This window comes from Corythoichthys intestinalis, chromosome 9 (assembly GCF_030265065.1).
Source record: "Corythoichthys intestinalis isolate RoL2023-P3 chromosome 9, ASM3026506v1, whole genome shotgun sequence".
Taxonomy (NCBI): Eukaryota; Metazoa; Chordata; class Actinopteri; order Syngnathiformes; family Syngnathidae; genus Corythoichthys; species Corythoichthys intestinalis.
Genome location: NC_080403.1, coordinates 17,337,836 through 17,365,770, shown reverse-complemented (window position 1 = coordinate 17,365,770; position 27,935 = coordinate 17,337,836). Strand labels below are relative to the sequence as shown.

General features: G+C 40.5%; 3 protein-coding genes across 5 annotated transcripts; 2 read left to right on the top strand and 1 right to left on the bottom strand.

Moving 5' to 3' along the window:
- Nucleotides 1–392: 392 nt before the first annotated feature.
- tshba (thyroid stimulating hormone subunit beta a) lies at nucleotides 393–1,817 on the top strand. The gene is made up of 2 exons (XM_057846187.1): nucleotides 393–560; nucleotides 1,545–1,817. The coding sequence occupies exons 1-2, from the start codon at nucleotides 399–401 to the stop codon at nucleotides 1,815–1,817; spliced, it is 435 nt and encodes a 144-aa protein (XP_057702170.1). The 5' UTR covers nucleotides 393–398.
- Nucleotides 1,818–4,699: 2,882 nt separating this feature from the next.
- On the top strand, nucleotides 4,700–11,162 carry slc25a55a (solute carrier family 25 member 55a). Of its 2 annotated transcripts, none has more exons than XM_057846777.1 (9): nucleotides 4,700–4,843; nucleotides 5,520–5,586; nucleotides 5,858–5,983; nucleotides 6,428–6,483; nucleotides 7,847–7,937; nucleotides 8,017–8,135; nucleotides 9,305–9,506; nucleotides 10,170–10,324; nucleotides 10,412–11,162. In XM_057846777.1, the coding sequence occupies exons 2-9, from the start codon at nucleotides 5,567–5,569 to the stop codon at nucleotides 10,645–10,647; spliced, it is 1,005 nt and encodes a 334-aa protein (XP_057702760.1). In that variant the 5' UTR covers nucleotides 4,700–4,843; nucleotides 5,520–5,566; the 3' UTR covers nucleotides 10,648–11,162. The 2 variants fall into 2 exon arrangements, with proteins under 2 accessions (XP_057702760.1, XP_057702762.1); XM_057846779.1 differs by lacking the exon at nucleotides 4,700–4,843 and adding an exon at nucleotides 5,334–5,426.
- Nucleotides 11,163–11,383: 221 nt separating this feature from the next.
- tspan2a (tetraspanin 2a) lies at nucleotides 11,384–27,729 on the bottom strand. Of its 2 annotated transcripts, XM_057846780.1 has the most exons (8): nucleotides 27,542–27,729; nucleotides 21,229–21,331; nucleotides 17,236–17,333; nucleotides 17,076–17,150; nucleotides 16,920–17,012; nucleotides 16,774–16,845; nucleotides 12,123–12,206; nucleotides 11,384–12,050 (listed from the first exon to the last, which is right to left on the bottom strand). In XM_057846780.1, exons 1-8 carry the CDS (start codon nucleotides 27,608–27,610, stop codon nucleotides 11,985–11,987), a joined length of 660 nt encoding a protein of 219 aa, XP_057702763.1. In that variant the 5' UTR covers nucleotides 27,611–27,729; the 3' UTR covers nucleotides 11,384–11,984. The 2 variants fall into 2 exon arrangements, with proteins under 2 accessions (XP_057702763.1, XP_057702764.1); XM_057846781.1 differs by lacking the exon at nucleotides 12,123–12,206.
- Nucleotides 27,730–27,935: the final 206 nt, after the last annotated feature.

Sequence of the window (27,935 nt, the reverse complement as noted above, 5' to 3'; positions counted from 1 at the left end):
TAGGGCATTTTAGGAAATCAGTGAATCTTGGTTTAATATTTAAGAGGCACTAAAAAATGTGCACTACTCTAGTCGACATACATAGAAATGACTGGAGATTGTTTTGACTAGATATTGATGGTAAATAATAAGTAATTCATGTCATCAGCATAATGGCCTTATTTCGCTGTGGTTCCATTGCATTACAGATTGTAGATAAAAGTAAAACAAGACAACAGACAATAAATTATGTATTTCACATTGAGTATTTAAACGTAAGAGCCCCAGGGATTCCTAGTCACAGGAGTTTCAAGCTTCCCAAAAGCAGGTAACACCAAAGAGAGCGTATGAACCTAAAATGACATTTTTTCAATATTCTTTCTTTGATAGGTGCCACCTTGACTCAAACTCTTGCTGACATGAAAGCTGCTGTGTTCACCTGCTGTCTCATCTTGCTGCTTTGCAGCCCTGCGGCACCAATGTGCTTGGCCACTGACTACACTTTGTATGTGGAAAAGCCTGAGTGTGACTATTGTGTGGCTATCAACACCACCATTTGCATGGGATATTGCTATTCCAGGGTACGTAGAAATCACAAATAGCAAGCAGTACTCGTAGTCCTAAAGCTTAGCACACAAACATAATTTTTATTCTTGAAAATGCACAGGTTTTTTTCCCGTGGGAATGCTTTCATTCTGGTCGATAAATTCATGACTTAATCACTTCCTTTTGATTTTGGGGCATTTCCAGATCACTTTCTGTTAACTCATTGGGTGCCATTGGCTCCAATAGACATCCAATCTAGTTGCATGGAAGGGGAAAATAAACGAATGTTCATTCGACCCTCCCAGTCAAACTGGATTGGACATTTATTGCCGTCAATGGCATTAAAACAATAATCACTCAATGCCAGCCATCCCAATTGAACTGGATTTGATGTGTATCACTATCAATGGCAGTGAATGAGTTAATTTTGGGTCATACCCATTATCAGGGTCACTCCCTATAGATTTTTTTTTTTTTTTTTAATAAATCATGGCCACCAAAAAATAATTTTGTGGGTCCACCCAGGTAGATTTTTGCGGGGTTTGGAGTTGAACATTAATAAGAATGAATGGAAAAGCTTTTGTAGGTTTTTAGCAGGTTTGGAAAAAGATGGGTCCATTGGAAAATGACTGGGAATGTTTTTGACAAATTTTGTTGTTAGATCTTTGGCGTGTTACATCTTTGGCAAAAACTGAAGACAGGAGTAGTTCACCTTTATGATATTTTTATGTGAATGACGCTTTTGCATTTTTTAATTTTTTTGTCAGAAAACACATTTTTGTGTGACTTTTGGGATGACAATTGAAAGGTTCACTGTGTTCTGCTGCTTATTTGTATATTTTAGAGCTGGAATTGTGTCAATCCGACAATACTATTTTTTTTTGTAGACAAAAATAATATTATTCTGACAATTTTACATGTTTAGATGCTTTGATTTGAGTCAAAACATTTTCACAGTCATTGGAAAAATGTTTCTATATTAAACTTACATTTTGGCCCTGCTTGTGTATGGCCAGCAGGACAGCAATGTCAGGAACTTATTCGGCTCGCGCTTCCTGATCCAGGCAGGCTGCACCTACGACAAGGTGGAGTACCGAACGACACAGCTGCCCGGATGTCCTAGAGCAGCTAGTGCCGCTTTCACCTACCCGGTGGCCCTCAGCTGCCGCTGCGGAGCCTGCCAAACTGACACCAACGAATGCACCCATAGGGCAGGCATGGGCAGCACTGCATGCACCAAACCGGTTAGACACATGTACCCGTACCCTCAGAACTACATGCTCTTATTCTGAATCTATTGTCCATTTCCACAGTATCTTGTTTGTTATCATATCCTACATGCTTTTTTATCAGTTGAAGGTATGAGCCTTATGTGCATCTGAGTCACTGAACTCGTTCCTTCCCCTTGTACTGTGCACAAATGCATTTGTTTGACTTCCAGGCTGATTATGTACATTCGATTAAAGCCTCTAAATAGCCTCCCGACTAAGCCGCGCTTTACTTAATCACATCCGGTTTTGCTCTATGTTTACTACATATACACCTGGTCTGCTAAAACTTTCCAGTGTCACCTAAGTCCTAGGAGAATATATGTACCATGACTGAGAGGCACGTGAACCAAAGTGTCGTTGTAATGGGTCAAGGCCCCTGTCAAAATATCAAATTTTATACAATACAATAAAGTCACTGTCTGAGCATGAAGTTACTGCCACCACAAAAAAACTTTTTCCTAGTCGTTAACCTGGTTACATACTGTGCATAGCTCCTCTTATCCCTACGGGAGCTTTCGGGTAGACAGCTGTTGCATATTAATAGCAAGGCCATTCAATAGTGGGAGAATGCATGATGCGCGCTGCCATGTGATAGATGACAACACTCCCACATCATGTGTCCAACCTGTTGTCTTTGTGATGTCTTTCTGTCCCCAGCACACATAACAAATACACATGATTTGAGTCAAAAAGTGTTTATACAAAAGGGATAGATTGTCTGAGAACAGACGATCACTTGTTCATAGAAATGCTGATATAAGGTCACCTCTTAGCCGTACGTTAGCCACAATATCTCTTGGTAGAACTCCATAAACGAAATGGCCTCAAAAATGCACTTTTGTAAACCAACATCGGGACATTCTATTCTAAAGCTTTACATTCTAGTGCTGTGGTCCTAAATTAGCGGACCACGGTCCACGACCAGACGACGGCAGATCTCTCCGGACCCCGAGCAAATGGCACTTTTATAAAAAAAAAAAAAAAAGAAAAGAAAAAAACTTTTTTTTTAACGTATTATTTGTATGAATCGCTATGCTCTATTCTATCGCTAAATTCTGTTTCATTTATAGTCCAATATCTTGCATGTTCCCACTTCTGTTGTGATCTTAATGACAAGAATGCGCTGATTGGCTGAGAGAGCCTGCATGGATGCGCTGATTGGCTGAGAGAGCCTGCATGCTGCTAGCTCGAGTGAACGGACCACAGCAATGCAAAACACGAGTCGCACCCGGCACTTTGCAATCTGTTTGTTTACATGCCATCAGGAGAAGACAGACTCTAACAAAATGGCATTCTCAAAGTTGACCAAGAGAAGAAAAGTGGATAATGAAAATCGGCGTTTCAATGAGGAATGGACTGACAAATATGCATCCATTTTACCAACTGCAAGTAACAAACTTACGTGCTTAATATGCTTCAAGACAGTTGCGCTGATAAAAAGTGAGAATGTGAAACGCCATTATGTTAATGAGCAGAGCTGTTTGGAAGATAAGTTTCCTCCTAAATTAGAATTAAGAAGGTAAGAAATTAACAGGCAGAAGCAGTCGTATTAACAGTCGTAATAACCAAGCAAGGTTATTGTTGAATCTATGACACAACAACAAATTGCAACGGAGTGCTCACTCAGAGTGTTGTGGGTGTTGGCCAAACATAAGAAGCCGTTCTCTGATGGAGAAATAATAAAAGAGCGTATGACTGAAGGGATGGCAGAAACGTTCGAAGGAAAAGAAAAGGAGGAAATGACAACAAAAAATCAAACAAATCTCACTTTCAGATTCATCAACCACAAGACGCACTGAAGTACGAGCTGATGATGTGAGTAAACAGCTTTGTGACCCCCAAATGCCATTTCTTTCATTGAGCAGTGTTTTACAGTTAGTTACTGTCAGTAATTATTATCTTTGCACCTTAATGACAGAGCTTGTCATTTATGTTCTGTACATTTTGAACATTTACTGTACAACTTGCACGTTTTCTTTTTTGTCCAGCAGTGTTTTACAGTTACTAAATGAACTGTCAGTAGTTATTGTTTGCACCTCAATGACAGATCTTGTCAATTATTTGGTGTACATGTGTAAACATTGTGGTTGCATGTTTTTTTGTTGTTGTTTTTTGTGTGTTTTTATTTTAAGTCAAGAAACTGTTTTCTGAATTTATTTTTTATTTAATCAGAACGTGCATTGTATTTTGGTCTAGTCAAAAGAAAACCACCTTTACCACCTTCGACCTGTACTTTACCGACATTAATAAATGGACCCATGCTTGTATGAAAAAAAAAAAAACAATTGTGGCCCTTCAAGATTTGTATTTGAGAACCCTTGTTCTAGTGGAATCTGCTGCCATCAGCCAATTCGTGTGGGAATGAACTGTGACGTGCATGTGTGACTGCATACTATTCCATTTCCACCTTTATTCAGTTGTACAACTGGAAATGAGAAAAAGTCGGTAGTTTTACGGTTCTTGTAAGGAGAGGGAAACCTGCTGCTCCACCTAGTTTTTGATGAACCTTTGACAAAACCAACCGAACAACTTACTGCATTCCACTATTATTTTTCACCTACTTACCCAATTCTCTCACATGTGAAAGAAAACCAAAAGTATAACATTTAGAAGACTGCAATAAAGGGCTAGAGTGGGTCAAAGTGATCATTACTGGTTAAAATTCATGCTCTAATGGTGTTTTTAAAACTGAAATGCAAGTTTTTATGAATCTGAAGCTGTTAACAATGACGCCCATTCATTTTAACACTTCTTCATTTTAAGACCGTCCCGTCGTCTTAATCAATTCATTGGCGGAACAGTTTGAAAGATCGCTTGATCGTCCAGTGAGAGTGGGTTAAAGGCAGTTCATTGAAAAACAGTAGGCACGCTAGGGAGGCGCTGACTGGCCATCTGCCGGCGAAGGGGCGGAGTTTGCGTTCTCGATTGTCAAGACTCAATGGAAATTTCCAGTCTTTTTGTAGCGTTACTTCAGCAGAGACGGTTGTCTGACTTCTCGGGAATTAAACAACACCTTATATAAAATAATAACCACGCGGCAACTTTAGGTGAGTGGTATCATTTTAAATAATTCAACGTGTATTAGACGTTTCCAACGAAGTCCTTTGCTAGAGTACTTATCGTCATTATCGCAGATTATCTTGGCAAGCGAATGTTAACTGTTTGGTGAAAAATGATACTACGTCTTGGGAGTGTTCACCTGTAATTTAAGACGAGTGCGGTCATTAATTTTTAAATTCTTAAGTAGTGCTAGTCAACTAAACCAGTGATTAATAATGAGTTTAAACCCAAGTTGTTTATTTTATTTTATTTTTTTTTAGCATGGCAGTTAAAAGAATGTGTGGTTATTTTTTTCTTTAAATTGAGCAGCGCGACGCTAACTCGTAAATTTAAAGTATTACACTTAAACTGAATTTCGCTGGGATGTGCAATGGAAACGTTTTTTTTTTTTTTTTTTTTTTTTTGTCCTTTCTGGGTGCGATGATTACGCAAATCCTTATTTGGGTGTTCCGGAATTCGCAGAAGGACACGCCCACTGTTTGTAAACTTTGTGACGTCACACCTGTGGATCAAGAGCCGAATGTATATAAGCCCCCAGCCGCTGTGTGTCGCGTCAATTACGCAAGTGCTGTCAGTTGTTTGTACTTACAGAAGTGTCTCCTGACCTTTTATTCTTTCTAGAATTTTCCATTTGACAGGACGTTGTAATATTTTTTTCCCTAGAATTCCATTTCACGCGAGGTTCAGTTCTACATAATATCTCAGTCATCATGTCTCAGCACCAGATCAGGTATGTAATTTCCTCTTATTTTGCTAAATTTCTCCTATTGACGGCAATAGATGTCCCATTCATTTAAACTTGAAGCGCTGGCACCGAATCAACGAATGTCGAACATTCATTCTTTCGCTCACAGCCCTTCCAATTCAGACTGATTTGACGTCTACTAGTGACAAATTAATTTCAGTTCACAGCAGAAGGACATCTGTCGTCGCCAATGGCACTGAGATAGTTTACTCTAAATTTTAAAATTAACATGTTTAAAATTTGACTTCTCTTGCAGCCTTCCAGCCAAGCTCATCAACGGCGGCATCGCCGGCATTGTGGGTGTTACTTGTGTCTTTCCCATTGATTTGGCAAAGACCAGATTACAGAACCAACGACAGGGGCAGCAAGTCTACAAAAGCATGTGAGTTTGCATGCGTAGACTTGCACAATATACATTCCACAGGCATTATATATCCTGCTGTCCCCCAAAGGCGTTTGAGTATTGTTAATCCCTGTTTGCGGTAATTGATGGATGTGTGCAATTCCTGAAATTCCAGGTTTTGAAGACCATGCTCTTTTAGCATGCCTATTTCATATACTAGTATGCATGGCTTACTTCAGAAAAATAAGGCCAATTCTAATTTAACCACAGTGTACATTTATATTAGGGCTGGTTCTTGAACGCATTAACAACCATTATTAAAAAGAAATTAAGGAGTTGCATTTTAATCGCCGTTTGCATTCCAAACAACAGAATCTTTCCTTTTTGAGTTTTTTTTTTTTTTAAACCGCCTATCTTTATTTCACTTTTTAAACAAGATTACCTCTGCAATATTTAATTTATCATTGTTTCAATTTTTTGTAGGATGGACTGCCTTGTGAAAACTGTTCGATCCGAGGGATACTTTGGAATGTATAGAGGTAAAATTCCAAATATAATAATGATAATCACTAGAAATGCTAAAATAGGGAAACAGGAATGTGTTTATTAACTCATTAACGGCATTAGATGTCAGACCTATTTCAACTGGGACTCACAGTTGAAATGGATTTGGACTTCTGTCGCCGTCAATGGCAGCAGATGAGTTACTATTGTTAGCTTTAGTGTAATTTTATTAAAACAGTGGAACCTCCAAAGTTAAATACCCCGAGAAGTCCACTCGGTATTTAAAACATTGATGAGGAACTCTCATTTGTTCCAGTATGGAAAGTGATCATGACGACCCCAAGTGGCCTATAAAAATATCTAGCTAAATAATGAAAAATGTATTTTTATTGGAATGGCTTAATGCGTTAAATGGGTACATGCTGGTATAATTGATTCTAAAAAGATCCAACAGGTTCAATTTTAGATAATTTTCCATTGGCGCTAAATATTATTACGGTTTGCTTGACTTTGAAAGTTCCACTGCATTACTTCACGAAGGCTTAATTTGAAAGCAAGAGTTGACAGTGTACTTGAAGTCCACCGGTTACTACATTTAACTTGCAATTTAGACAAGTCCATAACTAATTCCCAAGTAAACTTCAAAAGCAATGCTGACAGATTTTTCAATTATTGTTAGGCATCATTCAAATTAAAGTGGACATAGTGTTTAATGAGGGAAAATTGGGGCCTTTTATTGTGGCTCTCTACTTGTGTGAGGAATGCTGTTTGTCTGCATCTGTGTTTTTCATATTACAGACCTGGGTCCCCCTGGGATATTGAAGGCTAGCCGATAAGGCGCAGCCACGCTGGAGGCAAACCATATATGGTTCTTACTATATTGCTCTATTCCAACGTACAGGCACATGTTTTTTTGTTTTGTTTTTATTACCATCTTTGTTTCTCGTGTCAACTCCTTGTCAGTCATGTCCGTGCTGTTTGTTCACTTTTCACACAACTGGAGCGTGCTTTTCGAAGCTTTGCTTGAGCTTGAAAATGACTTGTGAAAACTCACAATAGTCCATTTTCAAATATGGCTAAAGTCTGATCATGCTCTCCTGTCTTTATTGTTGCTCATCTTTTCACTAACTACTTCTTGGTTCCCTTCTGTTGCTGTTTTTTTTGTTTTGGTTTGGTTTTTAATGTCTTTTTTTTTTGTTTCACTCACCTCTCGTTTTCTCTGTAACGTTCTTTCACTACCCTTCTATGACTGAAGCGTCTCTTTGTGTTTTATTAGCCTCTTATAGGACTGTTTAAATTCTAGTATTGTAATGATAATGAGGGGAAATTTTATGTAATGCATGTGCGAATCCCAACGTAACAACTCCACCTCTAACTGTCATCTTGTTTGTCCCTTAGGCGCCGCCGTTAATTTGACGCTCGTGACGCCCGAGAAGGCCATCAAACTGGCCGCCAACGACTTTTTCCGACACCATTTTGCTAAAAATGGGTGCGTTTATTTCTTCTGCTTGAATCCCGCTTTGTGTGAGCCATTAGCTGTTGACTGACAGTTTTCTATGTGTTTGCAGTCAGGGTCTCACAGTGTTTAAGGAAATGTTGGCTGGGTGCGGCGCTGGCATGTGTCAAGTGATTGTCACAACGCCAATGGAGATGCTCAAGATCCAGTTGCAGGATGCAGGACGACTAGGTAAGACTTGTTCGGGTACAAATCTACAGGTTGTATTATAATTACAGTATTCTATACGTTGTAGTATAGTTACAGTAATCTAAAACAGATGTAATAAACTTTCTGATTAGTGGTTGGCATTCTGAAACACCCTGTAGGCTTTCACGGCCACTTTTTTAATCTTACTTTAAAGAAGTAATTAATTACAGTTACAAATTACTTCTCCCAAAAGTAATTCAGTTAGTAATTCAGTAATCTGAATGTAAGAGTCATTACTTACTTGGCAAAGTAACTGGTGTTACTTTTCATGTTTTTTTTTCTTCATAAGTAACTGGTGTTACTTATCATGTTTTTTTTTTTCACCCCCCCCCCAAAAAACATAGGTCACGCTTTGTGAAGTTCAAAGGGTTTTTGGCAAAATTGGCCCTAGCCCAATTCTTTACCCTAAACTTAACTACCGGTAGACACAAGGGTATTGCGGATATTGCAATAACTAGATGGTAACCTTTACTGTGTTTGGAAGTCGTTTAATGTTGTGAATCAACTGTTAAAGTTTAAATTGCTCCCGTTATTGCATTAGTTCTCTTCTGTCTACTTTCAACATGTGAAAGTTTTAAAACAGTTTCATCATTTAAAGATAGATTCAAGTCAAGATTTTTCCAATTTAGGATAAAAAGTTACTTAGGTTCGCTAGGAAGGTTCTCTACAGCATAGCCTTCCTGAGAGGTTTACTGCTTTAAGATGGCGGCTGTTTACTTACGCCAGCGAGTTTATCATTTCGCATTAGTTTTCTATACATGTGATATCTATCGTAGCATCATGTGGGCCTAGTTTGTAGGCTATCGGCTACAGTCAGTTATTAATGGAGCCACATAGCATCGCAACGCCGTCACAACTCCCTTTCCTCCTCCCTACTCCCGCTCTGCTTTCTCCATGAGCCTGTGTCCCTCACTTTTCTCGCGTCATTCAACCAACTTAGAAAAGCATAGTAACGCACGCTTTTACATCCTCAGTAACTGTAATGGCGTTGCAAAGATGAGAAAAGTAATTAATTAGTTTACTCACTACTGAAAAAAATAACGCTGTTAGTAATGCCGTTATATTCTGACGCCATTATTAACAACATTGTTCACGGCTCTGTATTGCTGTCGTGTTGATATGCTTGTTTTATATTTATCGTGTATTCGTAGCCGCCCAGCAACAAAAGCCAGTCATGGCATCAGCCGTCAAGCAGGTGGCCACCAACCCGCTGCTTAGCCGCTCGTACAACTCTGGAACCATCACCGCCATTGCGGCGCCGCAAACTGTGTCGGCCACGCAGATTGCCAAAGAGCTCCTCCGAACTCAAGGCGTCCAGGGGCTCTACAAAGGCCTTGGGGCCACGCTTATGAGGTAAATTCACCTCCACAAATCACTTTCACTTGCTAGTTTAAGGGAGCAGTAAACCAGTAAGATTAAAAAAGACAACAATATCAAATTTTTGTCCATGAACAAATGATTGATACTCTTTAATATCATGCATGTAGCTACCACAAAAATGCTTCTTCCTGCTGTAAACTATGATATCTTTGCTTATATTTGGTTGGTAGATACAACTTTTTTTTTTTTTTTTAATTTCCCATTGTCATGGAATCTGGCATTGTCCTATCAGAATTCAGCTGACAATGGCTTGAAAACTAAAGTCCATAATTTGAAAGTACTTCTTTAGATTAATGAGTTTGTCCTTCTCCTTGTACCAGATTGGAGAAACAAATATGGAAGCAAGCAAATTCTAGCACGGACAACAAAATTTTCAAACAATAGAATACATCAAAAGTTGTCCGTACTTCCAACTCACATCCGAATCCGATTTTTTTTTTTTTTTTTTAACCTCTGCCAGTACGCGAAACTATGCTCATTTTTCAATGCCATTAACAGTGCGAGACATCTAATCAATTTTGTTCATTCGCCCCTCCAGGTCAGAATGGATTGGATGGCAGCACAGTCAGTGGCAGCCATTGACTTCATTAGTGTCGTCATATCTTAATAGCTGCTCTTTTCTATTTTGTTTTACAGGGATGTCCCCTTCTCAGTGGTCTACTTCCCGTTGTTCGCCAACCTGAACAAACTGGGAAGGCCGAGTCCCGACCAATCATCACCCTTCTACTGGGCCTTCCTTTCAGGTTGCACGGCAGGTTCCGCCGCCGCAGTAGCCGTCAACCCCTGTGACGGTGAGTCCTCAGAGTCATTAGGGACATTTCTGAATACACGTCATTAAAGTATTGTTTTGAAACATCTTGTCTCCTGTCGCATTACAGTGGTGAAAACCAGATTGCAGTCACTTAACAAAGGCTCTGCTGAGGAAACTTACAGTGGAGTTGTAGATTGCATCAACAAAATCCTGCACAAGGAAGGACCATCCGCCTTCCTGAAGGGTGCCGGCTGCAGAGCACTGGTCATCGCGCCTCTGTTCGGCATAGCCCAAGTTATGTACTTTGTAGGCGTAGGCGAGTACATCCTGGACAACTCTCCTCTCAGCATTCTGTCGCCGTGAGAGATCACTGCTACATGCAAAGGGGACTGCTCAAAACCAATAAGGATTCCTGTGACTGGCAGCTACGTTCTATCAGTTTACATCCACTCAAGCAAGAAGGAAGAAGAGTTGTGTTGCACTTGAAACACTTCGGCTTCACTCATGCTCAACATCGGCCAGCATTTGACGGTTGGTTGCTTTGTCGAGCGCGGAGTGGCTGTTACGCCTTTTTTGTGTGTGTGTGTCCTAGCAGCTCTTTTTTCCACCTCCGTGAGGGCGGGAAGAGCTCAAAACTTTCTATATTTGTTACTGTGGCACCAGTGAAGGCCACCCATGAAGCCATTTTTAAGTGTACAGGGCTTTGTTACCAGCATGTCAATGTAAGTCTTCATGTTTGTTTACCTGTTTTGTCCGGCATTTTCACAAAAATGAAATTACATCCTGCAGCGATGCCTTTCCGTTAAAAATATTCCTACACTGTACATGCAACTTTTGGTACTGTGTATGATACACATGTATTAAATAATGCAATACGATCCCTTTGTTGGTTTATTTCATTGACAGCACACAATTACAATGTAGCACATTTTGACCTAAATACACTTACATGATTTTATTGGCACACCCAAAATAAAAAACAGCCCACTTACTAGTACTGTACTTACTAGGCTTTTTGAGATTCATCTGAACCTCTGATGTGCTTTAAAAAGTACGAACAATGGTTGGCTATGATCCCAGGTACACCTTAAGACTGTTCCTGATCATGCCTGCCAAAATAGATTTGATGTCTGGCCATTATGGGTGTTTTTAATTATTGTACTACCACAACCTATACTCAATGCATTATAGACTGGCAGTGACTCACTTAAGGGTAAAATAACAAGCATGGTTTTTAATCCGGTAGGAAGCTCAGTAGTAGAAAAAAAGGCAAAAAAAAACATGCAAGCTCAAGATTTGAACCAGTTCCTAAAAACTGTTTCAACCACTGTGCCGCAGCGTAATGTGTGGTGTGCTGTGCTGTGGAAAATCATCCACTTTCACCTAATAATGACTGGATGATTTTCAACAGGACACCAGACACTACACCGCGGCACAGTAGTTGGAAAAACACTGCCTTAAAACGTGCTGGCCCACATTGACTCCACAAGGCTTGTCCAGTAGGCACATAAATTACGTACATTCTAAATGAAGTAAATTCTACAGAAAAGGCAGGCTAGTCCTCCAACACAAAGAGGCACACAGTATGTAGGACATCAGAGGCGTCCGTATTTACAGCAGGAATGTCACACAATCGTGCCACAAGCAGAGCATGTGTGTTATGCATGGAGGAGGTAACAGTCCAACTCGCATTTCTTCTGCTATATGACCTCTCTGCTGTTCCTGATGGCGCAACATAACACCATGCTGAAGATCATCCCTAGAATCTGAAATCACACAAGACATGTTAAATATTATTGCTAGTAATGCATCACTGATACAAAATCGTGACAACACACCATGACTCCGCCGATGCCAATCCCGATGTAGCCGATAATGTGAAGTCTTTCATTAAAGAAATCCGTGATGGCACTCAGACAGTCCTGTGAATGACAGTGCCGTCATTGTCTGCTTTGAGTAATAGGCTACATAAATTTTCTCTTTATTATGATAATATCTCAAATATCATCTTATGGCCTGCCACTCACCATGACAGACGTCTAATTCATTTAAACTGGAAGGACTGGCTGTGAATGTTCATCTTTCAGTGCCATTGACGGCACCAATGTTTATTGATATCCGTGTTTTTGGGGAAGCTAATGATGGACTGTTAAGGCCTCTGCCCCTCCCTCCTGAGACCTGACCCTCCTTCGGCAGGTGTGCATGTTTTTCTGATTACAAAATGGGTGGAGTGGCAACAAGTGCGGGCATTAACAATCAGCCATCTTAAAAAGCCATTGGGTGCCGCCAACTCATCTGGATACTATGTCAATTGTATTTCGCTTTCCTTCATGATATCTCTGATCACCGGCTCATGACTAATTTGCTCTCGCGCCAAGTCCTGTTTTATGCACGCTCCTTGTCGGATTCCACGCCTGCCTCCTACTGAGCTTCCACGTCTCACGCCCAGCCCAGCTACCCCAAGCAGAGCGATCTAGACCCGTTCTCTCTTGTGCTCACTAATAAAATATTACTCACCACAACCAGTTTGTCTGCTCTGGGATCCCGTCCTGCTCGCCAACCCCTAACATGGACAAACTACTACGTCCCCACAGAGTGCAAAAAGAAAGTTAACTAATTGCTATTATTAACCGATGGGAGAAGTTACTTAAGCACATTTTTTGTGCATGCGACATTTGCACTCTTTGTGCCAGTTATTCATAACTTAAAGAACAAATGTGAACAGGCCCGGGTGCGATGAGTACAAACACCCCGATGCTCAAATTGTCCCCACCAACGTTTAAGTAACCTTATTTGAATTGTATATTGAGTTCAGTTATATAGGCCATTTAGATGATCTTCCCATACAGTAGCCCATGTTGTAAGGATAGAATTGACCCTACCGTTATTTAATGAATTGTTTTCATTATGTTCAGACTTACATTTACCCCTTTTCGCTTGTTGAATGTGCCGGACTGCCGGTCCATTTTTTTCCCCTCAAACACAAGTTTGATTAACTGATGACTTGATCCCAGACCAGGCACATGCACACTCACACAGCCCCCGACAGATTCATGTCGACAACATGCATTTGTTTTTTTTGGGTTTTTTTTCCGGCCACCAGCAGCCATTGTAAGTAATGTAAAAAGACGTCACTGTTGTGGAGGGTGGGAACACACCATTAATTTTGCAACTGAAAGTCCGACCTGCGTCAGAGTTAGCATACCTGTGTGAACTTCTGAACCTGCAAAACTTAAGTAGGAAGCTGCTTAGAGAGAAGTGTCCTCCAGTAAGTGTTTTCTACTGTTAGTGTTAATTAAACTGTGAGAAATGTAGTGAACTCTGCTTGAAACTATAGAACCAAAAACATAAGCAAGAAGCTACTAAGGATAGTTTCATACTGCAGGTCTTAATGCACGAATCAGATTTTTTTTTCGACTTAAGTGAGGCATTAACTTGATGGTCTGAACGGGACAAGTCGCACAGAAGTGGACCATTACAAATCCGATCTGGGTCACTTTCGTATGTGGTTTAAATCCGATCTGGGCCACATTTTTCCAGAATGTCACGGCGGTCTGAACTGTCAAGTCTCCCAAATCAGAATTCATGCAGCAATTACATCATTAAAGAGCGAGAGAGACAGGGCGTGTTTGGTAGCGGTGCAGCTGTGCGTTATTAGTGCCTAGCTTGCATTGAACATGGCTTTTGGGGAAGGGTTGGGCTTGACAACAGTCATAAAAAAACTGGGTGAGGATAAGCCTGAGAATGGTCGGTTTTCTCTCTGCTCTATATGAGCAATATTTCAAGATTGCTTACATGGCCGAGAATTGGAGCAAACTGTCCGTATGTGTGTGTGTGTGTCATGCACGGACGGTGCGTGCATGCTATCGATCCATATTGAAGGAGATGGTACCGTTTCTCGTAGGCACCGTCTAACTGTTTGCATTACTCTAACACAATATAATCAATCAGGTAATGGTATCGTTTCTCATATTTACTGTTGGACTGTTTGTATTCTGTCCTAAAACAAGTAGCATCGGAGAATGCCCGATATCCAACTGATAACACAACTGACAAGACTCCAAGACCTCCTCCCCCTTTGAGGCTGAGGTGGCAGAATCCACATCCTCGTTGCCCGGACAGCAGTAACTCCCGAATCCTCCTGTCCAATCCACAAAAAGACAATAATCCCAAACACACCCTTCTTTTTCCTTCTTCATACCCTTCTTCATACCCCACAGCCCGTCCCGCGAAAGCTTTCAAAAGACTGAATGTTAAACTAAGCATGTCATTTTTCTCGGGAACTTTTATTGACAGACGATAGGGTGACCTTGCTTTGAGTGTTTCTGTTTGACGTTTTGATCCCTGTCGATCTGAATAAATTGTCAACTTGTCCTCGGTGAGCTCTCTTTAAACCGTTCAAAATGGAGTCAGTACATAGGGTTAACACTGGTGTGGATGCGCGAAGTTTGGCCTTCCCGGCAACTCGCAGGGGCTGCGCCAGCGGTACGCCTACTGGTTCGGCTGTTGCGGTTCTGGCGGCTTGGCTGGGAGGCCGAATTCCTTCAATATGAACTTTGAATATAAGACTAAACAGGGATTATTTATGTCCGTTATTTGTGTCCTCTTTTTGGAAATCAAAACCCTGGAATGACAGATGACAGCCAGCATGTGTAGTCATTTGTTTTGATGCTTCTGCGCATGCGGGTCTTCTTGCTCAGCGCGTGCTGGACTGCGAATTAGTGCGCATGCGTAATACTTGAACTGGCTCAATGGACAAAGGCAGTCTGAACAGGCACGCCAAAAAAACATGACAAAAAAATCGGATTTTTGCATTAAGACCTGCGGTATGAACCTAGCCTTAGAGAGACAGGTCCCAGTCTGTTTCACAGCGAAGTGTTGACAGTCAAAAAAAACACATACTGCTGCTTTTGAAAACTTGATTAAGATCTGCCATGTCCCAGCAGCACCTCAGTCATGTACTGTAAATATACTGCTAAAAAAAAAAAGGGAACACTAACATAACGTTGTAGATCTGAATTAATGAATTTTTTTTATTAAATACTTGGTTCTTTTCATAGTCGAACGTGCTCACAACAGCCAGATAAAAATTATCCACGAAAATCAAATGTATCAACCCATGGAGGTTCGGATTTGGATTTATACTCAAAATGAAAGTGGAAAAACACATTACAGGCTGATCCAACTTTAATGTAATAAACAAGTCAAAATGAGGCTCAGTAGTGTGTTTGGCCTCCGTGTGCTTGTATGACCTTGCTGCAACGCCTGGGCATGCTCCTGATGAAGTGGCGAAAGTTCTGCTGAGGGATCTCCTCCCAGATCTGGACCAGCACATCCCTGAGCTCCTGGACAGTCTGAGGAGCAACCTGCCATCCTCTAGGAGATTCCAGGAGAGCTGGACAGGGCCGTAAAAGATCCCTAAACCCTCAGCAGGATCGGTATCCACTCCTTTGTTCAAAGAGGAACAGGGTGAACACTGCCAGAGCCCTACACAATGACCTCCAGCAGGCCACCGGTGTGAATGTTTCTGACCAAATAATCAGAAACGGGCTCAATGAGGATAGCCTGAGGGCTTGACATCCTGCAGTGACCCCTGTGCTCGCTGCCAATCACCGTAGATGGTAAATGGTGAGCTTGATTGCATTTGCCATGGACCACCAGAATTTGCAATTATGCCACTAGCTCTGTGGTCTTCACCAATGAAAGCAGGTTCAAACTGAGCACATGCAACAGATGTGAAAGGGTCCGGAGATCACATGGAAAATGTTGTGCTGCCTGCAACATCATTCAGCATGACCAGTGTTGTGGTGGGTCAGTGATATTCAGAGGAGGCATATCCCTGGAAGGACACACAGACCTCTACAGGTTAGATGATGGCACCCTGACTGCTATTAGGTATCGGGATGAAATTCTTGGACTCATTGTCATAACCAACACTTCTACAGTGGGACCTGGGTTCCTCCTGGTCCACAACAATGCCCAACTTCATGTGGCTGCAGTATGCAACAGTTCCTTAAGGAAGAAGGAATTGATAACATTGATTGGGCCCCACATTCGCATGACCTAAATCCAATAGAACACATCTGGGACATTGTGTTTAGGTCCATCTGGCAAAGCCAGGTTGCTCCTCAGACTGTCCAGGAGCTCAGTGATGCACTGGTCCAGATCTGGGAGGAGATTCCCTAGGACGCCCTCTGTCGTCTCATTAGGAGCATGCCCAGGCGTTGTAGGGAGGTCATCCAGGGACTTGGAGGCCACACACACTACTGTGCCTCATTTTGACTTGTTTACATGAAAGTTGCATCAGCCTGTAGTGTGTTTTTCCACTTTCATTTTGAGTATAACTCCAAAACCAGACCTCAATGGGTTGACATATTTGATTATTACTAGCTCATAGTATATAGTACGTATTTGGATTAACACCACTGAACATATTTTTTGTCTAAGAGCGCCATCTGTTGGACGCTATAACGTATCACTCTTCTTTACCTTGGTTCCCTCTGGGGCGTCATCACACAGGTCCGATGTAGTCGCAGACGTCGAGCCCCCACAGCAGTCGAGCTGCACATTCAAATGTTTTATTCATTTCAGTATCTTTTAAAAACAAATGAGGAAATTAGGAAAATTTGACTCACAGTCCTGTGGTAAATGAGTGCAATAGCAGTTGCGTTGGGATTGGATGCGTCACCGATGGAGCTGCTGTAGAATTTTTGCACCTCCTCGACAATCTTTGAAGATGTATACATATTTATCTTGATAGACTTTTGAACAACTTCACTATGTTTTTATACCTGCTCTTTGTTGATGAATCCAAACACGCCAGCTGCAATCTCAGCAGCGAAGATGATCAACAGGCAGGCAAAGAACTAAAATATTTTAAAAGCAACTTTACCATTTAATAATGTGCTGATCACTTGAAGGATAAGTCAATAAACCTTTGATTGAACTTACTGATGCAAGAAGGCACTGAGATTCCCGAACTGCCCCGAAACAACCAAAGAAGCCGACCAGCATCATTAAACTGCCGGCACCCAGGAGAATATACACGGCTAGGAAGACAAACACAGGCAAATGGCATTAATTAATAGGATGAAAACAAACCTAAAGAAGGCCTAAAACATCTGGGTTGATAGTACAAATAGCACTTGTGCATTTTCAAATGGGGATTTATGCTAAGTTGTCAGTGTGGACTGCATCTTGTATTACGCAAATCAAATTTCACAAAGATGTTTTTTTTTTTTTAATCATTATTTATTTACATCATCAGTATTGGAATATTCCTAAAATTAAAATAAATAAATAAATAAATAAAATACAGTACAAGCAAAATAGCACAAAAGTTTGAAGTTGAGATGCTATGTGACTGCAGTTCAGCGTTTGACCACAGTAACCAAAGAAAGCAGCACTGTACCACATCGTCATCCTACTCTTTTGTTCAAACCACCCTGCCATCTTGGTTTAGCTGCTTTTCTGCAGGGATGTCGTCACCTCGTCTAGTGGTGTGCTCCTTCGAGGGCTGGGGGATACACTGAGGGCCTCATCATTGGACCCTCCTTCTAGTGAGTTAAGGCAGCACACATTTAATGAAGCCACCCGGGAGTGTTGCAAGCTGTTGTTTTTCCTAAACAAAAGCGCTGACTAAGAAGTACAGACGCAGCATGCGCTTGCTAAATAGAATATTCATAATCATTATCCGAAAATTGGATTTGATGCATTTTAGGTTATCCTTTCAGAATATTTTAATTGGTGAGGGAGAAGGTACCTTTTCTCGTGGGCACTGTCTAACTTTCTGCATTACTCTAACACACTTAATATAATCATTCGGGGAATAGTATCGTTTCTCGTATTTACTGTTTGACTGTTTGTATTACTCTAACACACCCAATGTAAAATATACCATAGTTTAAGGAAAACAAGCAGAATATAGGGCATAAGATATAAACAATGCCTTATCACAGTAGCCCAACGTGTGCCTCATGCAACTAACTGAGCAAGATTGACCCTGACAAGCCCACGTCTGCACCACCAACTCGCAATCAGTTCTCCCGAACAGTCCAGAACAAATGGTGGGACCCCCTGTCCCAACACAGGGAACACCGGATAATGCCCGATATCCAACTGATAACACAACTGTCAAAACTCCAAGAGCCCCGTTGACGCTGAGGTGGCAAAATCCACAACCTTCGTTGCCTTGACAACAGTAACTCCCGAATCCTCCTGTCTAATCTACAAACAGACAATACAGTGGTGCCTCTACATACGATCGCTTTGACACACGATCTTTTCGACATCCGACGTAAAATTTGACTAGACATTTGTTTCTACATCCAACGACATGCTCTAAACTTGACGATGTATGACAGCACCACAGTTTTTTTGTTTTCCCGCAAGATGGACGCATGGCAGATTTTCTTGTGATAGAAATCAACATGGGTTCCAACAATGTTAGTCCAGGTGTTGAAAAAAAACGAAAAAAGGTGACGCTTACCATTACCATTGACATGAAGATAGATGTGATAGAAAAATATGAGCGTGAGATACGCATCCGTGATATGGCTCACTCAACAATACAGCTAAGACGGTCCTCCTGCGCTCCCAGTCATAGTTATTATAAGTTATGGCAATTATTATTGAGGTAACATCGCCAGCTTCGTCAGTTTTCTAATCATTTATTCCATCAACTTGTGCCGAGTGTCCCCCGCACCAAGTAAACAAGGTGAAAGTGAAACTAAAAAGGCTCTCTATCAAGTCAACCACGCGATGCGTTCAGGTACACTACGCAAACACATTCCGCACATTAGAACTCTGTTTGTTACATTACTACTGGTATTATTATTGTTGCTATTATTATGGCGATTTGTATCATTATTCCAATTTTTAATCATAATGTACAGTGGTGCAAATAAGTATTTAGTGAACCACTAATTGTGCAAGTTCTCCCACTTGAAAATATTAGAGAGGCCTGTAATTGTCAGCATGGGTAAACCTCAACCATGAGAGACAATGTAGAAGAAAAAAAACCTGAAAATCACATTGTTTGATTTTTAAAGAATTTATTTGCAAATCATGATGGAAAATGAGTATTTGGTCTATACCAAAAGTTCATTTCAATACTTTGTTATGTACCCTTTGTTGGCAATAACAGAAGCCAAACGTTTTCTGTAACTCTTCACAAGCTTTTCACACACTTTTGCTGGTATTTTGGCCCATTCCTCCATGCAGATCTCCTCTAGAGCAGTGATGTTTTGGGGCTGTCGTTGGGCAACACGGACTTTCAACTCCCTCCTCACCCCGTGGCGTCAAAATGATAACAAGAACGGGGAGCAAAAATCCCAGAACCACACGGGGGGACCTAGTGAATGACCTACAGAGAGCTGGGACCACAGTAACAAAGGCTACTATCAGTAAAACAATGCGCCGCCAGGGACTCAAATCCTGCACCACCAGACGTGTCCCCCTGCTTAAGAAAGTACACGTCCAGGCCCGTCTGCGGTTCGCTAAAGAGCATTTGGATGATCCAGAAGAGGACTGGGAGAATGTGTTATGGTCAGATGAAACCAAAATAGAACTTTTTTGTAGAAACACAGGTTCTAGTGTTTGGAGGAAAAAGAATACTGAATTGCACCATACCCACTGTGAAGCATGGGGGTGGAAACATCATCCTTTTGGCCTGTTTTTCTGCAAAGGGACCAGGACGACTGATCTGTGTAAAGGAAAGAATGAATGGGGCCATGTATAGAGAGATTTTGAATGAAAATCTCCTTCCATCAGCAAGGGCATTGAAGATGAGACATGGCTGGGTCTTTCAGCATGATAATGATCCCCAAAACACAGCCAGGGCAACAAAGGAGTGGCTTCGTAAGAAGCATTTCAAGGTCCTGGAGTGGCCTATCCAGTCTCCAGGTCTCAACCCCATAGAAAATCTGCGGAGGGAGTTGAAAGTCCGTGTTGCCCAACGACAACCCCAAAACATCACTGCTCTAGAGGAGATGTGCATGGAGGAATGGGCCAAAATACCAGCAACAGTGTGTGAAAAGCTTGTGAAGAGTTACAGAAAATGTTTGGCCTCCGTTATTGCCAACAAAGGGTACATAAGAAAGTATTGAGATGAACTTTTGGCATTGACCAAATACTTATTTTCCACTATGATTTGCAAATAAATTCTTTAAAAATCAAACAATGTGATTTTCTGTTTTTTTTTTCACATTCTGTCTCTCATGGTTGAGGTTTACCCATGTTGACAATTACAGGCCTCTCTAATATTTTCAAGTGGGATATCTTGCACAATTAGTGGTTGACTAAATACTTATTTACCCCACTGTATTTGTTTTGCTCTTTATCAGTCAGTATTTATCCATCAGTATTTATTGAGAATTTAGTGTAGGTTTTCGGGCTGTGGAACAAATTAATGGAATTTTAATGTATTCTTATGGGAAAATCCTGCTCGACATATGACCATTTCGACTTACAAACAAAGTACTGGAAAGAATTAACTTCATATGTAGAGGTACCACTGTACTCCCAAACACACCCTTCTTCCCTGCCCACGGCCCACCCCACGAGAGCCTTCAAAAGACTGAATGTTTAAGCGTTGTCATTTTTCTCGGGAACCTTTTGTTGACGTGTGATAGGGTGACCTTGCCTCCCCGCCTGAGTCTTTTTCTGTTTCACCTTGCTGTTTTATTGCTGTCAACCTGAATAAATTGTCAACTTGTTTTCGGTGAGCCATCTTTAAACCTTTCAAAATGGAGTCAGTACAAGGGGTTAAGACTAAGGGGAACGCGCGGAGTTTGGCCTTTTGGCCAGGATGTTGGTGTCCTGCCAGCCCGGGTCGTTGAAGCTGCGCCAGCACGGGTCCGGTAGGTCAGCTGGCGCGATTCCAGCAGTCTGGCTAAAAGGTCGGATTCCTTCATTGGTTATTAAGTGTTTTTGATGGTTACGTACCAATGAAAAAGGTGTCAGGGGCATCATTGCCGGTCAGCAGTTCTACTGTTTCTGGGTCAAATCGGAGCCAAAGTCCGACGGCCAGAACTAGCAAGCCGGATAACTGAAAGGACATAAACACAGAATAAATTACTCAATTTTGAACAATATCTGTACAGAGTGGACAGGAAAAATGCGATTTTTGAACATAACAATGTGGAGCAGCACATTGAGATCTGTCAAGGTTAAAGCCACAACTTTAATAGCGCAAAAAATGCACCAAAAGATTTAATTCTAATTTAGATTTAACCGTTCACATTTGTCTGTTAAATTGCCACCAAGTGGCCAAGATGCACAAACCAGAAGGAGCAGCACAATGCCAAATGAATTAAAACAAAAATAAAAAATTGGAAAAATGATGTTTAGTCCGTCAAAAGTTAACCCTTTCATGCACGAGTTATGATTTCTTTTTTTTTTTCTTTCTTTTTTTTTTCCCAGGGCGCTCATTTAACTCATTGGCTGCCATTGACGGCGCTGGACGTCCAATCCATTTTGATTGTGAGGGGGCGAATGAACGAACCAATCCATTTTGACTGAGAGAAGGAGAAAGAACGTTTGTTCACTCAGTCAAAATGGATTGGAAGTGTAGCCCCGTTAGTGGCATGAAATGAGTAAAATACGATGAAAAAATTTTTACAGTGCTACTTGGGGCTGTAACCAGTGTGTATTTCTATTGTAATTCATTTTTAATATCATTAAAATAGTTTTTATTCACATTGCATTAATTTGTACATTTATAATTATAATAAAATATAAAAACACAATAATGATTAATAATAATAATAATAATAATAAATGACCAAAAATAGTCCTTTGGCCAATAACGAGTTAAAGGTCTTAAGTTATAGGCACTATAGACTTCATAATGATATTGACGGGTCAGATTCGACCTTCAATGCGCCAGGCCTTCAAGTAGGGGGCCATCCCAAAATCCGCTTCAGTTATTTGCGGTTGGTCGCAGCGACACATGCAGCGTTCCAATGCCGGATCTATGTTGACAAAGTACGAAAGCTGTACCGCATACAAACAGGAAGAATTGTCTCAGGAGTGATTTGTTCAAGGATTCAAGGTAATTATTATATGTTTCATACCATGCATGCAATTTGAAACGTGAAACACCACTGATTTTTCTACTGAAAGTCCAACTTGCATCAGAGTTGGCATAACATTAAACTGTGTGAACTTGCAAACCTGCAAAACTACTGTGGTCAGGCCAGCCTCCACAAGGACAAACGAAGTCAAGCTAGCTGTCCCTCATTTGGATCATTGTTTGCATTATGGGAATTACTGTAATGCAACGCGGTGGCTTCAGCGTTCAAGTCCCCTTATTTAATATATGAGGAGTTATCCAAGAATAGATCCACTTTAGGGGGACACTGACATGAACATGAACTGACATTTTTAAAAAATCTGTGAAATGAAATCACACATCAGAATTTCATGAGAGTACTTTGGTTCGAGTCTTGGGGTAGTCTTGTATGCATCAGATGTGGATCGCTCCTTGGATATCTCAGATTTTTTTTTTCGCTATCTTTTTCCCAAATCTATTTTATATTACAATACTTTAGTTTGAGTCTAGGGGTGCTTCAGTGTCCCCCAGAAGTGGACCCATTCTTGGTTAGCTCCCTGTTTTTGTTCTTTTTTTTTTTTTTTTTTTTTTTGATGAAGGGACTTGCACTTCAAAATGTTTCTTTAGTAGTTTTTGAAAAGAAAGGTTTGAATCGAACATTGTATCCCCTGAACCAGCAAAAAGTTTACAGTACAAGCAGGTTATGCTGTTATATCGTTCCTACCAATGTTAAGAACCTTGCCTAGTGGATTATCATTTCCATTCATTTCATTAGGGAAAAAGGATTGGAGTTACAAAACTGAAAGCACATCTCAAGACAGCACTGTCTTCTCTTTTTCCCATGGTGCAAATGGGCCACAGGCCGTGCCAGCCTCACTCTTGGGTATTTTCAGGGGTGACGTAACCCGCCCCGTCGGCTCCTCGTACCCCCCTAAAACCCACCGCTAGTGCACGTTCCGCCTCTTTTGGCAGCGCCACAAGAGCTGTCGGTCCCACGGGCTCGTCGCAACAAAGAGCTGCTGTCTCCTTTTATGACGCACAAGTGCTCTGCCATGGATGCCACCCATGAGTGTCTCAATTGGACTATAACTATGTCCAGTTTTTCACTGACGCTATTGAGGGTTGACTGGCACAAGAGTTGTGTGCATAATCATATATAGAAATATGCCTTGAGTTGAGGCTTTCAACCCTTTCAAAGACAATGGTCAGTACATTGGACAGCTATTCAAAAGTTGACACTTAAGACCTGTAACCCTTTGTAGGGCAAGTGCCTATTTTTGGTCATTAAAACATTTTTTTCCCCCAACTGTACTGTATATTTATTACATTTTCTTACATGATATAAACAGGATTTACTTGTAAAATGACAATGAGACCACGTACCAAAAAAAAGAAGAAAAAAAAAGCAAAGCAAACAAATATATATATACATATTTAGAAAAAATATTACTCAGTATTGTATTTTTTTGCATTATTTTTATATAATTATAAATACATTTATAAATTAATACAATGTTAATGAAAGCTAAATGAAGGAGATTAAAATGAACAAAAACAGAAATACACTCTGATGATGGTCCCAAGTAACACTTTATAATGAAGTGTTGTGCAAATACTAATACTAGTATCAGTGCCAATACGGCACTAAAATGCAGCTATGGCGTGTATGAAGAAATAATTCACTGATGCTGCACATTATGTACACATTGAGATTTTGTTTTTAAACACTGGTTGTCCTCCCCAAGATGGCCGCCAATGACAAACACCACCGAAAATGAAGAAGAAAACAAAGAAAAATGCATTAAAAAAAATTATATATCTAAAAAATATATTTTTAAAAACGTGATATTGGTATACAAAAGGCATTGGCCAATGCAAAAAAGCCAGGTGACAGAATCGATATTGGGAGGGGAAAAAAATGCTATTGGTGCAATACTAGAAAGTATAGTTGTTTTTTCAACTATTTCACTCAACTTAAATTTTATGCCATTGACGGCGATAGATGTCCATTTCATTTAAACTGTGAGGACTGGCCATGATTTCAGATTCAGAATATTTATTTTCATTGTTACAAAAAGTACAACCAAACTTTGTTTGGAGCATCCATACAGCTCATACAGCTAAATTGGTAAAGTGCAAAACCCATATAATAAATCCCCTTAATTACCAAGTGTAAACATTGACACAGTATTGGACATACAGTATGTACAACAAAGATTCATGCTCATCTTTCAGTGCCATTGAAGGTGCTAGACTTCCAATCCATTTTGGCTGCGAGAGGTAAATGAACATTTGCCCAAAATGGACGACTAGCGCAGTCAATGGCAGGCAATGAGTTAAATGAGTGCCCTTTAAAGATAAACAAACAAAAAAAGGAGTCACAATGTGTGCACCAAAGGGTTAATATGTTTTAGCATCTCAAGAACCCCCCCAAAATGTATGTTTTTTCGTTTTTTTTTTTTTTTTAAAGAGAAAAAGATCAAACTTTGATAAACCCCTGGGAGATTATGTCTTGTGAAATTCCAATTTAAGATGGTTGCTGGCAGTGAGGCGTCTACTGCAGGTGGTCTTATCTGACCACACTTGAAGAAGCAAGACAGACCAAAACAAACAAGCCGATAAACAGATTAGCGCTGTTTCCTGTAACAAAGTTATCAAGCAATGTCAGACATGTTGTAATATCACAAAAAATGTAAATATGACACTTTCACTGCAAGTCAATTTTCATTTCAGGTCAGTGAAAACTGGAGTGGGCTAACTCCAGTTTATCGGTTTGTCAGCATATGTTGGAATATCACAAAGAATGTAAATATGACAAATTTATCGTAGAAATGACTAAAGTAATTTGGAGACTGTGATATTGACATACAGTGCCTTGCAAAAGTATTCGGCCCCCTTGAATCTTGCAACCTTTCGCCACATTTCAGGCTTCAAACATAAAGATATGAAATTTAATTTTTTTGTGAAGAATCAACAACAAGTGGGGCACAATCGTGAAGTGGAACAACATTTATTGGATAATTTAAACTTTTTTAACAAATACAAATCTGAAAAGTGGGGCGTGCAATATTATTCGGCCCCTTTACTTTCAGTGCAGCAAACTCACTCCAGAAGTTCAGTGAGGATCTCTGAATGATCCAATGTTGTCCTAAATGACCGATGATTATAAATAGAATCCACCTGTGTGTAATCAAGTCTCCGTATAACTGCACCTGCTCTGTGATAGTCTCAGGGTTCTGTTTAAAGTGCAGAGAGCATTATGAAAACCAAGGAACACACCAGACAGGTCCGAGATACTGTTGTGGAGAAGTTTAAAGCCGGATTTGGATACAAAAAGATTTCCCAAGCTTTAAACATCTCAAGGAGCACTGTGCAAGCCATCATATTGAATTGGAAGGAGCATCAGACCACTGCAAATCTACCAAGACCTGGCCGTCCTTCCAAACTTTCTTCTCAAACAAGGAGAAAACTGATCAGAGATGCAGCCAAGAGGCCCATGATCACTCTGGATGAACTGCAGAGATCTACAGCTGAGGTGGGAGAGTCTGTCCATAGGACAACAATCAGTCGTACACTGCACAAATCTGGCCTTTATGGAAGAGTGGCAAGAAGAAAGCCATTTCTCAAAGATATCCATAAAAAGTCTCGTTTAAAGTTTGCCACAAGCCACCTGGGAGACACACCAAACATGTGGAAGAAGGTGCTCTGGTCAGATGAAACCAAAATTGAACTTTTTGGCCACAATGCAAAACGATATGTTTGGCGTAAAAGCAACACAACTCATCACCCTGAACACACCATCCCTACTGTCAAACATGGTAGTGGCAGCATCATGGTTTGGGCCTGCTTTTCTTCAGCAGGGACAGGGAAGATGGTTAAAATTGACGGGAAGATGGATGCAGCCAAATACAGGAACATTCTGGAAGAAAACCTGTTGGTATCTGCACAAGACCTGAGACTGGGACGGAGATTTATCTTCCAACAGGACAATGATCCAAAACATAAAGCCAAATCTACAATGGAATGGTTCAAAAATAAACGTATCCAGGTGTTAGAATGGCCAAGTCAAAGTCCAGACCTGAATCCAATTGAGAATCTGTGGAAAGAGCTGAAGACTGCTGTTCACAAACACTCTCCATCCAACCTCACTGAGCTCGACCTGTTTTGCAAGGAAGAATGGGCAAGAATGTCAGTCTCTCAATGTGCAAAACTGATAGAAACATACCCCAAGCGACTTGCAGCTGTAATTGGAGCAAAAGGTGGCGCTACAAAGTATTAACACAAGGGGGCCGAATAATATTACACGCCCCACTTTTCAGTTTTTTATTTGTTAAAAAAGTTTAAATTATCCAATAAATTTTGTTCCTCTTCACGATTATGTCCCACTTGTTGTTGATTCTTGACAAAAAATTAAAATTTTATATCTTTATGTTTAAAGCCTGAAATGTGGCGAAAGGTTGCAAGGTTCAAGGGGGCCGAATACTTTTGCAAGGGACTGTATAAGCAAAGGTAATTTTTCACTCCAAGTCATCATATATAGCATAACATTACTAGATTTGATATTGATTTGAATTCACCCACTATTGCAATAAAGCACATTTTCCGTAAAAACAAGGACAAAAACAACTAACCAGTATTAGTAACCAGTTGTATGATTGTAATCATACTTTGTATACTTTTTTTTTTTTTCAAAATTACTCCAAAACAATAAATTAAAGCCCTCGGAATAGATTTAATCGTCATTTAAAAAAACAACCAACCAACCAACCAACAAACATACAGAAAACAAACATCAAGCTAACGAATCCACTATTTTTTTTTAATCACAAAAAAATAAAGACAGCAGATTAAAATAATCCTTAGGTAAAACTATTTGAAATCAAAATTAGTCAAATTTTTTTTTTCTCTACTTGCATTCAAATGAGTCCTACAACTGATGCTTTTTTTGTGGAGGTGGGTTGAGCTATTTCTCTGCAGCACCAACATGCATATTGTGTACTGTAAACAACAACATAATGCACTGCTTGCTGGTTTTATGAAATCTACCATTAATGGTGCCCATTCCCATCTGCCATAAAAAGCGCATATTGCAATATGCATCTAAATCCCAGTGGACAACTTGAAACAAACAATAAAAATGATGTCATTTCAATCAATATCTCGCCTCCGCCCCCCTCTTCCCCACGCTGGTGCAAATGGACTCACCCAAAAGATGAAGTTGAAGACGAACAGCAGATATTTCACGCATTTCATCCCGCCGTGGACTTTGCTCATGGTTGCCACCTGGTCTTGAGGAGCCTCAAATTGAATTGATCGTCTTATTCGTGCACGTTCACGTCAGGCTACAGTCGTCGCGACCACGGCGAACCAGGGAGCGTGCGCGCGCACCAACATCCGAAAACATGCGCGTGAGAGAGAGAGATGCAGCCTGGCCACGCCCATTGCCTTCATCGCGTGTTTGCGGGGCATCCCTTGGTGGCCTAAACTGCAACTCTACCAAAAAATGACAATGATTATTGTTTTTTATTTTTTAAATGTATATGTCACACGTAATATGAACGGTTCTTCAGAATAATTAACACTGGAATTGATTCTCTGA

Bases quoted from the DNA above. Each gene is read 5' to 3' on its own strand.
- tshba (XM_057846187.1), top strand. From the start codon at position 399: ATGAAAGCTGCTGTGTTCACCTGCTGTCTCATCTTGCTGCTTTGCAGC. The intron at 561-1,544 runs GTACGTAGAAAT...TATGGCCAGCAG, and splicing joins TGGGATATTGCTATTCCAGG to GACAGCAATGTCAGGAACTT.
- slc25a55a (XM_057846777.1), top strand. From the start codon at position 5,567: ATGTCTCAGCACCAGATCAG. The intron at 5,984-6,427 runs GTGAGTTTGCAT...AATTTTTTGTAG, and splicing joins CAGCAAGTCTACAAAAGCAT to GATGGACTGCCTTGTGAAAA. The intron at 6,484-7,846 runs GTAAAATTCCAA...TTTGTCCCTTAG, and splicing joins ATACTTTGGAATGTATAGAG to GCGCCGCCGTTAATTTGACG.
- tspan2a (XM_057846780.1), bottom strand. From the start codon at position 27,610: ATGAGCAAAGTCCACGGCGGGATGAAATGCGTGAAATATCTGCTGTTC. The intron at 17,334-21,228 runs GTACGTAACCAT...TTGTCTTCCTAG, and splicing joins CCCTGACACCTTTTTCATTG to CCGTGTATATTCTCCTGGGT. The intron at 12,207-16,773 runs GTAAAGAAGAGT...TGTCATTCACAG, and splicing joins ACGCCCCAGAGGGAACCAAG to GACTGTCTGAGTGCCATCAC.